The sequence below is a fragment of the Podarcis melisellensis genome (genome assembly GCF_964234715.1).
Source record: "Podarcis melisellensis genome assembly, chromosome: 3".
Lineage (NCBI taxonomy): Eukaryota > Metazoa > Chordata > Lepidosauria > Squamata > Lacertidae > Podarcis > Podarcis melisellensis.
In genome coordinates this window covers 87665744-87680289 of record NC_138530.1, presented here as the reverse complement: position 1 = coordinate 87680289, position 14546 = coordinate 87665744, and the positions used below count along the sequence as shown (strand labels likewise).

Here is a 14546-nt window from a genome sequence, read left to right as displayed (position 1 = left end):
TGAGTCTGGAGAAGAACTGCTCCTCCTGCTCGTGGTGTTCATGACAAACAGCATCAGGAGCCATTCTTTACAAATCAAATCCCATTTTCATAACTCAGGAATCTAAAGCTGTCATTAGACACATGGGACTGTGAGTAATGCTGAGCTCTGTATCTGTCTATCCGTCTATCTATATAGGACTGTCTTACCGTATCTCAAAATAATATCTACCCAGACGTAATAAGCAGGTGCAAGGTATCATTATTGTTCACTGCGCAACAGAAGACTTGCCTGTGCAGTCATAACAGAGTCATTCAACACTCCTGCAGCATGTCCTTGCGTCTTGCTACTTGACATCTTTGTTCTTAACTCTAGTTTTCGCCAGATGCTTTCACCTTTTTGTTTCCGTATTTATTCTCCTCTCCTTGTTCCTTCTTCCCATTGTCCTCTTCCCCCTTCATTTAAATTGTTGCATGCCTGGGTGCCACACCCTCCATCATCCAGCTGGCACATCAAGGAAGGTGCTCTTACATATGAACATGGATCTCCCATGTGTGGAGGATCTGTACACGTGTGCCTTTTCTCATACATGTCGGATGCATGAGTGGTGTGGCACAGCTGCCAGGCACCTCCATGAAAAGCACACACAGTGTTTATCTCTCAGTGCAACAAAAACGTCCATTGATTCCGGAATCTTAATTTAGAACAATTTAAGAAGAACTCAACATGAACAGATTTCAGAAATAACCACCTGACAAGAGGACAATGGCTGATTAAGCTTTTTAAGTGTGGGCACATGTTATAGACTTAAGCACTTATACATGTATTGTTTTCTGGAGGGAGGGGAAGGAAGTGCTGTGCATTTTTGTTATATTTTAAAAGCATGTGGAATTGGGTCCATGAGTTACACATATAAAGACACCAAAAATAATTTCATTGGGGAAGAGTAGTTTGTTTTATGCTCATGGAAGAGGCATGTGAATAATCAAATATCACACTTTTAAATACACTGTACAAAATGGACAAAGGCACACTCCTCCATTGTCCCCCAAGACCGACGGGTGCCAACCAACCAACAAAATGGACAAAGGATATGGAATTAATATCCTTTCATTGCTTTTATTTTGGGGAGTCATGCAACAAAATACACTCCAGGGAACTAAGTTTTATTTGAAAATCAAACCCAATAGCCCCAAATCAGTCCATATTTATACTCAGCAAAACAATACATTTCTGTCCTTGTTGCAAACACACTTTTCATAAATAGTGTTGAAACCAACAAATGTCATATAGATACATGCAAATTAAGATCACAAGCATAATTTGTTTCAGCACGTCACTTTAAAAAAAAAAAAATCTTACGAAAAACGGTCCATTTACGTTATCTAGCAGAAGTGATTTTCTCTTCCATAACAATGAGAATTTTTATATTCTTCATTATGCATACAGATGATATTTAAAGTTGTGCTTTAAAGACTTAGGTAGCATGTTCCAATTAAAAATATAGGGGTCGATGAAAGCATGCAATACTTGAATAACTCAGTTTTAAGCCTAAACCATACACGAAGGAGGACCACTTGAGGCTGCAGATGGATTACTGCATTACTGATAAATTCCTGCACCTATATAAAATCTAACATACATGATGTATTGATTCTATCCTACACAGAAGAGCCTTCAGAAATGTGATTCCCCCCCCCCAACAACATATAATAAAGCAAATATGTCTTTTAATGAATTGTGGGTGTTTTGTAGGAATCTGTCATTGGTATAATGTGTGTGTTTATTTTTTTAAAAATGTGTTGTAAGTCACTTGGAGAACTTTGGGTAACAAGCAATCAACAAGTCTAAAAAAAAATATTTTTAGTTTCTTGGAGTTTGTTTCATTTTGTCCGCATTGTGTGACTGCAGGATTTAACAGAGTTACTGAAAGGAACATTAAAAAAAAAAATGTTGCTAAACTACAGCAGATGCAAGCTAATGGAGAAGAGTGTCGTGGCATCCATCAGAATTCAGAACTACCTAATGAAGCAATCCACCCTGCTGTGCAGATTCCTCCACAGATTTCTTCCTTAGCGCGCTACGATTAAAAGCTGTTATTTTATGCCACGTTCAAGGGAAAGATGTGTAGGTTGCAGGTGAAATGAGAGGTGCACTTGTACAAAGGGCTTTACTGCATTTAATGAGATAAGCTAACAGACAGAGCCGAATTCACACGTGATGTTTCAAGGCAGAGTTGGTTTGGCCAGTTAGTAAGAAAAGTATCAGTTCCAGAAGATGCAGCTTCTAGCAGGTCATGCTACAATGGATATTGTTTTGCAGCTTAAATAATAAATGCAGCTTCATTCATCCCTTGTGGTATCTCCAATGACCTCCTACAAAACGTAAAAGACCAACTTCACACTTTGAATTTAAACCAGCTCCATAAAATATTAATATTTTTCAATAACAAAAAACCATTAGCGTCACACAATGGAAACTTTCCCGCAGCATGTCTGATGAGGAATGAGAGGGAAGTTATCTAGTAACCAAGGCATGAATCCACCCATCTTCCATGCTTGCTTTTGGGTTATTGATCACATCAGTATTCTCCTTCTTAGATACAAAGGCCTGGAGGCAGTGATCTCCGCCCTGTCCTGTGTTCATCGCAATCAGCTCCACTTCTGTTCTGCTACAGCTCAGCTTCTGCTAAAACCAGCATTATTCTCCTCATCCTCCCCAGTGGCTGAAACTAACATAATCAATTATGTAATCAATTGATTACATAATGAACCAATGAACTTTGGTTCATTTCTACAGAAGGGAAACATCAACAACAATGCAGAAAATGAAATATTTATGTGACATTCACAGACTTTAAAAATATAGTGAATATGAGTGGGTTGATCTAGGTTTCTATCTAGGGGACACGGGTGGCGCTGTGGTCTAAACCACAGAGCCTAGGGCTTGCTGATCAGAAGGTCGGTGGTTTGAATCCCCGCAACAGGGTGAGCTGCTGTTGCTCGGTCCCTGCTCCTGCCAACCTAGCAGTTCGAAAGCATGTCAAGTGCAAATAGATAAATAGGTACCGCTCCAGTGGGAAGGTAAACGGTGTTTCTGTGCACTGCTCTGGTTCGCCAGAAGCGGCTTTGTCATGCTGGACACATGACCCAGAAGTTGTCTGCCGACAAACGCCGGCTCCCACGGCCAGTAAAGTGAGATGAGCGCCACAACCCCAGAGTCAGCCATGACTGGACCTAATGGTCAGGGGTCCCTTTACCTTTATCTATCTCTGTCTATCTATCTATCTATCTATCTATCTATCTATCTATCTATCTATCTATCATCTATCTATCTATCTATCTATCTATCTATCTATCTATCTATCTCTATCATCTATCTATCTATCTATCTATCTATCTATCTATCTATCTATCTATCATCTATCTATCTATCTATCATCTATCTATCTCTGTGAAAACTGCATAGATAATTGCACAATTTCTGTTCCTGACCTTGGATGAGCATGCAAATTATGGCAATTTCCATTTCCAATTGTGTTTCCAGTAGAATTCTCTGAATCCCTACATGCGGGAGCATTCTGTGAGCAAAGGTTCATTCATACCCCACTGGTGGAAAAGGGATACAGCTTTTTCCAGTTTCCCCCTTCCCAGTGAAGCTCACCCCCAAAATCTACTTCGGATGGTTAGGGTACCTTTTCAACTCTAGGGTGGGGGTGGCAAGACTCACATCCGCCAGTGACATCCTTCACTGGATTGCGTCACCATGTGTCTAGAATGAGTCCTTCTGTTTGCCAAATGGAACTCAGGATCCAAGCCATAGTTCAGCAATTATTCTTCTAAGAAGTATAAAACTTTTAGAACTTAACTTAAAATAAAACCACTCCCTGATGAACAGAGCTACACTTGGATAGACTTTATCTTATATGTGAATGGTTCCCAGTTGCTGTATACAAAGCTGAAGAAAACAGCATTGGAATTATTTACAACCTTTTTTATTGGTGACTGATCTTCATGCTGGAGCTTTTCACAACTTCAGTTCAGCACTTTACTGCAAAACTGGTACTGAAGGAAACAATCCAGGAAATAAGTGTGTACAATGCAGCACAGGATTTCACTAGCCAGCTTAGTTTTTTTCAGTATGCCAAACATATAGAGAACTCTGGGGCAAAGGAATCAGGGTGCTCTATATCCCAGCTTTTGAAACTGAAAAAGCCTTATTCAAGAACATCTATATTTACTACAAAGCTATGGAAACCAATCTTTCTACCAATAAACAATTCTAATACTCTGTATAGCATTTGACAAGTGTTCAGAGTAATGCATTCGCATTATCTGGGTGTGATCCTTACAACAACTCTGTAAGGTAGGTCAATTTTATTATTTCCCATGCTGCAGATGAGAGGACTGAGGCTGAGAGAGAGCAGTTTGCTTAAGACTGTCCCGTGAGTTCCTGGCAGAGATGGGATTCAAACTGGAAACTTCTTGATCCATAGCTCAGGCTCTTAGCCATAACACTACAGTGGCTCTCAAAATGTCATGCACTTGTGCTAGATAAAATATTCTAAAAATTTATTCCTTTCCATGTCCATCTCTTCATTTTCCATCTCATACTGTTTCATAGCGACGAAATACCGGACGAAGGTGTTACCTAGGGCTTCCCGGATGCACTCATCTTCCTGAAGTGCAATGAGAGCATCTTCTAATTTCAGTGGGATTGTTGCAACTTTGAACTGAGCAGTGCTCTGGATCTCCTCTGATGCCTCCTGGAAACTGAGTCCTCTCCTTATGCCATCCAGACCAGCAGCGATAGTAGCAGACAGAACCAAGTAAGGGTTTGCCATTGCTGAACCTAGCCTGCTTTCAATTCGAGTTCCCTTCTCGCCGTGACTTTTGACGTTAAATGCACAGCTGTTATCATTCCATGCCCACGTCACAGACACCATCTCCTTGGAATCCTTGCGGTACACGTTGTAGCGTTTACGGCAGCCCATGGTTGGAGCCATCAAGCAGCTCAGAGCTGCAGAATGCACCAATAACCCAGCAAGCCAGTTCTTCCCTATGTCGGTGAACTCGGGGGCTCCGGAACCAGAAGAAAACAAATTATTCTCCCCAGTGATATCCCAAAGGCTATGGGAGAGGATGCCTGAGTTGCAAAATCCATTCTCGGTGAAAAAGCTGGCAATGTAATTGTACTTTTTGGCCACTTCTTTAATGCCGGTGCGGAAGGTGAAGGCACTGTCGGCTGCACTGAGGCCAAACTCTGGCTGAAAAGAGATCTCCATTTGGCCAGGTCCTGTGGAAGACGAGAAACTCTCAATGTTTGCCCCGGCGTGATACATCCCATCAATGAGTTCCTGAATGAAACACTGGTCTTGGTTATTGAGCATGGTTGTAGTGGGGAAAGTGATCGTCTTTGTATTGATGATTTCGGCAATGCCATAAATGCAGAACTCGTAAGTGAAGGCAGAACGCAGGGCAAAGCCGTGGTCTTGGAGTTGCCCCAGCTGTTGTTTGGCAATGTGCCTGGGGGAAGTCAACAAAGGGTTGCCAGTTACAGCGAAGGAATCGCAGATCACTCTAGCAGTGTCTTCAGTCCATGGCAAAACCCGAAACGTTGATAATTCAGGACTCAGGATTATGTCGCAGTTGAAATTGCTGGCGCTTATATGGTTTATTTCATTATCCTTGGGATTCAGAGTCAGTTCAAGGTAACCTCTGGGCATGGCAACACCATGGATTGCTTTAGCCTAAACAGAGGGAAGAAACTTTTAGGATTGCACTGTAGTCACTTTAACACTGCAATTATAAGGTACAATTATGATTACAACAGTGAGAAATGCTATGGCTGTTTGAGTTCAAATTCTGCGCAAGGGTAGCTGTGTGTCTGATTTTACACAGGATAGTCCTTTATCTGAAGGGCTGTCTGATGCAAGATCATTTCAAAGATACAGAACCCTAAGAAGGGAGAGCAGGAGCCCTGAAGCAGCCCATCAACAATTAAAAGCACCAGGACAGCAGACTGAGCAGACACAGAATCTTTCCCATTAAACTGAGATTATTTCTGGTTCAGCTATAGTATATTTCTAAATTTGAATCTATAAATATAAATTAACGCATGCAAATTTTATGCTAATATGCGTCTTCTTTTGCCCTTTTAATTCTGATGATGGACTTCCTCTTTCTTGGTGATATGTAAGGGGCCGCACTTCCAAAGCAGGGGTGTCAGCAACTTGTTCCATAAGGGAGTTATGCACTGTATCTCACAAGAGATATATCCAAAGATTTCTAAGTGTCCATTGGGACCTCTAGCATCTTTTTTTTGAACAGGCACACACAGAGTACATTGGAGGTTGCCAATAGGGTTGGGAAATAAAAAGGCCCAGTGAGCATTTTGGTTGTGTGGTTCTCTGGATTGTGGTATAGTTCACTAACTCTTCAGTGAACTTCCTCTGTGAAAGGTTAGCAACCAGCTGGGTCTCTGGTTGCACCCTGTTTACAACTTCTTCCTACCTCTCACATTTCCTTCTTGGACCTCATGGCTTCCTTGTTCTACTATAGACTAGTTAGCTAGACTAGAACTGGGAACTTTTCTATCCAAGTATCTATTTTTCGTATCCACAAGGTTAGTTTCCTTACATACAAGCGTGTGTGTGTGTGTGTGTGTGATTGTAACAGAAAACATCTGCTCCAAGGTTCACTCCATTAATACTAGTTTGCCCTGCATACCCAAAGGGTTTCAACAGGTAATTGCAACAAAATAATCCAACAAATTTGTTAACAGGTGACATTGGCCAACCCGACAATAGGTGGAATCCAACTGGTGCCCTTGGTTTCAGGGAAGGGCTCGTGATCCTGCAGACACCTTCACAAATGGGAGAAGAGGGGAGGTGATTTATCTTATTTGTGATTCCCTTTACAGGCCCCCCACCCCACATCCCACCCTGTTCTGGGAGGTCCCCCAACACTTGAGGGGAATGAAAGAGGTCATAACCTGAAAGAGGGGGGAATTGAAATATGTTTGAAAAGCACCCCAAACCCATCAAACAACTTGTCAATGTGACAATAAATGAAGGCAGAAAGATAAGAAGACGTGCAGCAGTCCAACAATCAAGTATAGAAATGTGCAGGTAGAAACAGAACCACCTGGATGGGAGGCAGGCAATCAACTATTCCTTTGGTTCTGCAAAGGGGGAATAGAATTCCTAATAACTGCCTCCTCTCTCTATTAGCAGAGGCATACGATAGATCAAAAGCTCCTTCCAAGAATCCAACAGCATCCTATGTCAGTAACCTGTAATATTGTACATGTGATTAGACCTAGTCCTGCACACCTGTGCTCATCTTACATTCCAACTTATTTTTTATTTTATTTTGAAGAACATCAGATGATTTACACTTTCACTTCTACTTTAATTTGAGCTTGGGTTGGGGATATATCAGACAAGTTCAGGTTAATTTGAAAAGGGTGAGCCTGTCTCCCTGCACTTTGAATTGAGTGATGGGTGAAAAGATAGTCCCATTACCCCATCGCCTTTCAAGAGCATTAAATTCCCTGGAAGAGAGTTCATTTCTGCTAATGCCTAAATGGCATCAGTGAAAGAAAATTGGATCTGAGCCCATAGCTTCAAAACTACAGCAAGATCTAAGGACAAAATTAAGAGAAAATTGCCTTTGGGGCTTCAAAGAAGTTTAGAATGAAAGCAAGGTTTTACTAGATTTCCAGTAATGCCAGTATATATTTTCACTCAATGGAACCTGAAATATTCATGACACGGTTATAGCTAAAATGCAGCATATAAACCATCCATGCTGAGTATCACATAAACAATACACCAAAAGGCCCTTGGAGGTCACTACTTTCTATACAGCTGCTACCAAATGCTTCATAATATGACTCATATTTATTGGAACACCAGCATCACCAATATTATTATTAAGCCGTCATGCATACAACGGTATTTTCTTATCTGATTTAATCGCTGAAAAGGGAATACTTCCAAACTAGAATGATTCCCATGCTATCACTTCAGTGCCTTTTGTAATTTGCTCTTGGTCTCCTCCTGCAATTTGCCAATGTCAAATAAAACAGGATCGTTGTGCATGTTGCAAATGTTTAGAAAAAGAAAGATAAATCTGGGGGAAGGCGAGTCTTGGGTGTGTAAAGAATCAACACTGACAAGTTCTCTTAATTAGATTTGCATTTCTTCAGGGCTGAGGAATGACCGCTTTGACAGGGGGGCAGCAGGGAGGAGATGAAATAAGCCTTATGGGGTACCAATGAACAAAGGAGGAAATATATGTTGTGTAAACTGGAATTGTATTGTACATGGCAAAGGTCTGTGGTATAGCAAGTTGTCTCTTCATGGCCTGGGAACACAGAAGAAGACTTGCTACAGGGGATGGATAAACGTACCCGGAAAAAACGAGACGGGATGCTCTTTGATCTTGACACGCCATGAAGGTCGGCTGCTTCAAACCTGACAAAACGTATATTGTCTCTGGACATCTGTTCTTTAATGCGCTCAATCTCAGAGACCAAGTGAAGGGGAATGCTCTTTACACTGGGATCTCTGCTGTGTTCTAAAAATGAAAATACACTTGATCAGGTCAAAATTTAAATATTTGCCATCAACATGTCCACGCTGGTATATCTTTTCAATGCAGCGCGCGATCCCACGCAAAGATCAGTACAGTGGTACCTCTGGTTACGAACTTAATTCGTTTCAGAGGTCCGTTCTTAAGCTGAAACTGTTCTTATCCTGAGGCGTGCTTTCGCTAATAGGGTCTCCCGCTGCGCGTGCGCCTCCAGCGAGCGATTTCTGTTCGCATCCAGGAGCAGCTACTTCCGGGTTAGCGGAGCTTGTAACCTGAAGGGTTCGTAACCAGAAGCGTTCGTAACCAGAGGTACGACTGTACATGTAAGCATCTTGATTCTAATGGTGTGAAGCAGAAAAGCCTCTGGTGCAGCATGTCTTAAGGCTCAACAAGATACACTTTGCAAATAATAACTTAGCAATACACCTAGATAACGTCTGTGTATATGCAACCTATAAATGGTGAAACATTTTAGGTGGTAATCAACTGAAGTTTACTCAGAGTAAGCCTATTGAAATTAGTCATATTCATTCATTTTAATGAGGCTACCCTGAGAAAAATCTAGCTGAATGCACCCCCCGCCAGAGCCCCACAGATTTCAAACAGGCCTCTGCTGCTCTCAGACAGCCGGTTTTTAACTCATTATTAACAGTTGTAGTCACTAAACTGCCGGAAGCAAATGCAACCAGTTGTCTGAAGGGGTCTAATTATGATATAGTTTGGATAAGATGCAAAAATCTAGCTTTCTGGATTCCGGGTGGCCACAGATTCAATCATTTGTTGGACTCATTTATTCAGATTAGTTCCGCATGATTGATACGTGCTACTTTGGAGCCAATTAAAACTGTCTCCAAATTTTGCCTAATACACATGCAATCCAAAGTGAATTTGCAGGGTTCCTGCTCAGGCAATATTTCTTTAGGAATTTCATGGGCCTTTATTAAGTTTCAATAATGTTAGCCAGGTGACGTGCAGGTGAAGAGCTTGACACATCCCTGGTTCTCTATTAAATGATGTATTTATTATTACAGTTTATAGCCTCACTTTCTGCATAGAACACCCAAGGCAGAAAGCAATGGATTGGGTGAATCTGAAGGAAAGGTTCTGCTCATTCCAGTGTGGTATAGTGGTTAGAGAGCTGGGCCAGGACCTGAGAGGCTTGGGTTCAATTTCTCACTCAGCCATGAAGCTCACTGGGGACAATCTGGGTTGGAGCCTTCCTGTGCCCCCTCCCATTAGAGCAGAGCAGGCATAGGCAGCCCTCCAGATGTTTTGGACTAGTAATCAAAGGATTCCCATCACCCCTGACCACTGGTCCTGCTAGCTGGGGATCATGGGAGTTGTAGGCCAAAAACATCTGGAGGGCCGAGTTTGCCTATGCCTGGAGTAGGGGATATCTCCATGGTGTCCATGTTTTTCAAGAGCTATCCTGCAGCTTCCCCCCTCAGAGTTCATGCTTTCATGAAACTTCTGGCTGCTGTCCTTATTGGAGCTACCAAAAATGACATTTTTTAGCTGAGGTGGGGGGGTGGAGTGGAAGCAAGCATTTAACTTTTGGCAAAAATCATTGGGGGGGAGGCACTGATAATGGCACAACACAGGCACCCACCTTCTTCTCCCCTGCCGAGCCCTAATTACTGAGTTTGAATGGGCTCCTCTGACCCCCCCACTTGTGGCATTTATACACACACGCACACACCTTTTTGATGCACAATGTCCTCGTATACCATAAACCACACAAGTCTGTGTTATCAATAAAAACAAGACAAGGCAACACTTCTGTTTAAGTGGGAAGACTCCCATCCCTATATGGTGTGCTGCAGGCAAAGTCTTAACTTCCTTACCAGATGTGGGCTCAAATTTAGCTTCTGAAGCACTGCCTGCATTGGGGGAATGTGTCTGTTGCCTCCCAGGAGAATGATCCATATCTTCGCTGCTTTCGGATGGCTGCTTATCCAACCCAGCAGAGCTGTGCAGCAGGGGTGGCTTCCCTGCTAGCCCTGCTCCTGGCTTGCACCCAGAGAGGACTTTCTGATCACCTCCTCTTAAATGAGGGTGAAACATTTCCATGTAGCTCCTTTGATTATCACTAGACTTCAGCGGAAGTGTATGGGAAGAGGGACTTCTGGGTTTGCCACTGTTCCTAACCCTGGTACTCAGGACCGGGCTTTCTCTCAACAGGTTTTTCAACTCTTGCAAAGTTTCTTTGGAAATTCCAGAGCCCAAAGCTAAAGAGACTTTGCTTTCATCGTTTTCCTGGGTTGCTGCATGATGGTCCATGTCCTTTTTCTCAGTCATGTGGAACTTCCACTCCTCCTCTGCTGTGTCAGGTTTCTCTTTATCATTTCCTGGTGTTTTTGCATTCTCCCAGATTCTTGCTGTATTTAGACACACAACTTTCTCTTCTTTTCCATCTAAATCTGTTTTCGGTGCATGGTCTTCATTGCTGAATTTTTCTATTGCCCCATGAGCTTCTGGGCTGCTTTTGTGAGGTTCCTCTCTGCCCTGCTGTGGGTCTTCTGTTGTATGGCAATATTTGGGAGGGCTCTCATCTGCTTCCTGCATTGCTGGGAAGCCTGGTGGTTTCTGAAGAAGTTCATCTGTACATGGCTTGAGGTGAGCAAGCTTTCTTTGATGAGAGAGAGAATCAGAAGTGTTTCCAGGGTGAGAAGTGTCCATAGTTTCACATCCTGCTGTAAGGTTCTGCTCCCCAGTGACTTTGACTCCTCTTTTTCTTCTCAATCCACACATGCAGTTGCCATCAACTTCCTCAGTTTCATTTCCGGCAGTGCTCTGCAATCATCAGCAAATATAAACAATATGCTCTGATCGAATGAAATATGCAGCCCTCTTTAATTCACACTTTATACATTTGACATACTTACGGAATTTATTCATTCCATAAACCCAGGCCCAATGCACATTGTCACATCCACACTGCAAGGGGATTTAGACCACAACCTAATCAAAGCTCGCTCTTCTGTTAAATGTTTAACAGAATCCAATATATAGATATCTCATCTTGTTTTTGTATCCTTAATCTGACAGATTATGGGCAATCTAGCACCAGTCAGACAAGAAAGCAGGACACCCAGGGATCTGCCTTAATTATTATTGTTATTGTTATTATTACTACTATTTGCATACTGCTCTATACCCATAGATCTCAGGGCAGTTCACAACATAAAATTACAATATTAAAAAACCACAAAATACATAACAAAAATAAGAACGGAAACAAACCAATAATCCCCATTCCACAACACATATAAAAGACATTGGATGTCAATCAACCAAAGGCCTGCTTAAAAAGGAACATTTTCGCCTGGCATCTAAAGATGTATCATGAAGGCGCCAGCCAAACCTCCCTGGGGAGAGCATTCCACAAAGAGGGAACCACTGCAGAGAAGGCCCGTTCTCCTCTTGCCACCCTCCAGACCTCTCATGGAGGAGGCACACATAGAAGGGTCTCAGAGGACAATCTCAGGGTCCAGGTAGGTTCATATGGAGAGAGGCGGTCCTTGAGGTATTGTGGTCCTGAGCCATTTAAGGCTTTATAGGTCAAAACCAGCACTTTGAATTGGGCCCAGAAACTAATTGGCAGGCCAGGATCGGTGCAATTTGCTCAAACTGTCTTGTCCCAGTAAGCCAACCTGGCTGCTGAATTCTGTACCAGCTGAAGTTTCCGAACCGTCTTCAGAGGCAGCCCTACATATGATGCATTGGAGTAATCTAACCTAGAGGTTACCAGAGCAACAACAACCGTAGTTAGGCTATCCCTGTCCAGATAAAGGCACAGCTGGGCCACCAGCCAAAGATGGTAGAAGGCTTCCTCTTATTATAATTAAGTCTCCAATCATTTCTTGATAAAGGAGGTCTGCTAGGAAAGTTTGCTTGTCCAAAAGATATTTTCTTAAAAACATTGTCTTCTTGAGTCTTTAAGTAATCCTGCATTCTGTATACCAAACAGCTAATTGTTCACTCCATCCCAAAGTCTCAATTAAGTTCTTCCTATCAGAAAGGAAGCAGAGTTCCCACAGCTGAGCATGAAGAAAAAACTAAATTATACAAAGTATGAATGGAAAACATTCATCAATATTTCATCTCTCCCCAGTGAGATCTTCAGGAAAAGAAAGCAAGAGAGAGAGAAAGAGAAGAATTACAAGAAAGATAGTTTTACCTTCTCTAAAAACACTGGAAAGCAAAGGATTTAAGAGATGGGAATACTGGGCATTAACAATGTATGGTTTGAGAGGGGTGTGTGTGTTTCAGAGAGTTTAGAATGATCTGATGCGAAGCTGCTCCACAGGGCAGCAGATTGTGGAGCCAAACTTCTGTGGTGGAAGACTGGGGTGGCCAAGCTGTGGCCCACGTACCCCATCTTCCCTTAGAACTCTAAGACACCCCATATTTTCTTTTTTTTAAACCAAGTTTCAGTTTTAGCATTTTGACTTTTTGTATGCAATACACAAAAGTGTGGGTTAAGTTATTGCAAGTTTAAGTTAAGTCTGCTGCAACGGGATTTCTTATGGACAGTGGAATTCCTGAATGTATTGGATTTGTGACTATTATGCTCATTTGCCTTCAGTAGCAGTAAAGCTCTGCTGGATGAAATACAATTGCCTCTGGTCTATTTTGGGGGGATCCTGCAACGTGTTTAAGTCTTTCCTCTGCTAGCTATACATAGGAGTTCTGCTCTGGCTCAATATTGAATAGAATTCCACGACAGATCCACACCAATTGTCTGTGTGGATGGCAATCTTAATTGTTGCTGAATTTCCCCCCCCCCCAATACAGCACAAGTTGGGGGTATAATCCAGCATTTTAAGGCCCCGTAGAAGAGTTTAGCAACTGCTTCATCTCTCTCTCACACAGATCATTAGAAGTTGATGGCCAGGAGCGTCTTACCCATAGAGGCTAGTGGCGCGGGGCGCCGGGGTGCCAGGTTCTGGAGGGCGCCCGGGAAGAGGCGGAGGCTGGACGCAGCACCTCCCAGCATCAGCTCGCCACCCTCGCCCACCTCTGCCATGCCGCGCCGAAGCAGCACCGCATCCGGAGCCTCCGTCTGCTGTGGCCACAGCGGCACAAAGCGACCAGCTTAGCTGGGAGGCGCCGCGTCCAGCCTCTGCCTGCCTCCTCCAGCCCCACCAGCAGCGCTGTCCTCCCTAAAGAACTCTGGGAAATGGGGGGGCACCGGATGGAGCTTTGCACCATGGCGCAGGATATGCTTAAGACAGCCTTGCTGATGGCTTATGCCTTAGATTTGTCCACTGAAGCACAGACAGCGTTGATTTAATTGAATTCCCTTCCTGACATGTGTACTGCACACAAATAGTTAACCTTTCAGCTTAGCACAGACAACTAGCTGACTTTGGAGGCTTTTAGCTCAACATCTAACTTCAAAGGGAAAATGCTGCTGCTTGCTAAGCACACAGTGCATCAAACACCCCAAACTTTGCCTGTCTAGCAGTTCCAGATCCAAGACATAAAGTGATGGTGTTTGGGACTGATTAAGTTATTACCTAACACTGCATGCTCAGTCTAATTTCTTGAAATCAGTCTTCTGCTTGTTTATTTGTTTGCTTGCTTGCTTGCTTGCCAAATTATTAAGGTTACATCCCAATATTTTCAAAGCACTATTTTTCACCAAACAGTGCAATGGAGATTCTTTTTCCTCACCACCATTCATAAGCAAAGCATGCACCTAGCAAGTTTTGTTTACAGCATTCACAACACCCATATGTTTTACCTGGCCATTGGCATCTTCTTTGTCCATCTCCTGCACATTTTGGTTCCAGCTCTCATTCAATATGGCTAAGGAAATGCACCCAGTATTTATGGAGGTGTCTACAATGGACCTATCTGCAGCAAACATGAGCTAGCACAGAATTTCCAGAAGCTCCTCTCTTCTGGGCCAATGATCAACTGGGGGAAAGAAGCCATAGAAAGGGTTGCAACCAGGAGGGTGCT

The 14546-nt window shown here is 42.9% G+C and overlaps 1 protein-coding gene across 1 annotated transcript; it reads right to left on the bottom strand.

The window, feature by feature from the left end:
- Window positions 1-3483: 3483 nt before the first annotated feature.
- LGSN (lengsin, lens protein with glutamine synthetase domain) lies at window positions 3484-14367 on the bottom strand. The gene is made up of 4 exons (XM_081904698.1): window positions 14326-14367; window positions 10421-11369; window positions 8395-8561; window positions 3484-5728 (listed from the first exon to the last, which is right to left on the bottom strand). The coding sequence occupies exons 1-4, from the start codon at window positions 14350-14352 to the stop codon at window positions 4529-4531; spliced, it is 2343 nt and encodes a 780-aa protein (XP_081760824.1). The 5' UTR covers window positions 14353-14367; the 3' UTR covers window positions 3484-4528.
- Window positions 14368-14546: the final 179 nt, after the last annotated feature.

Coding starts and splice junctions, on each gene's coding strand:
- LGSN (XM_081904698.1), bottom strand. CDS start 14,352: ATGGACAAAGAAGATGCCAATGGCCAG. Junction 11,370..14,325: donor AAGAAGATGCCAATGGCCAG/GTAAAACATATG, acceptor TGATGATTGCAG/AGCACTGCCGGAAATGAAAC. Junction 8,562..10,420: donor TAAATTTGAGCCCACATCTG/GTAAGGAAGTTA, acceptor TTTCATTTTTAG/AACACAGCAGAGATCCCAGT.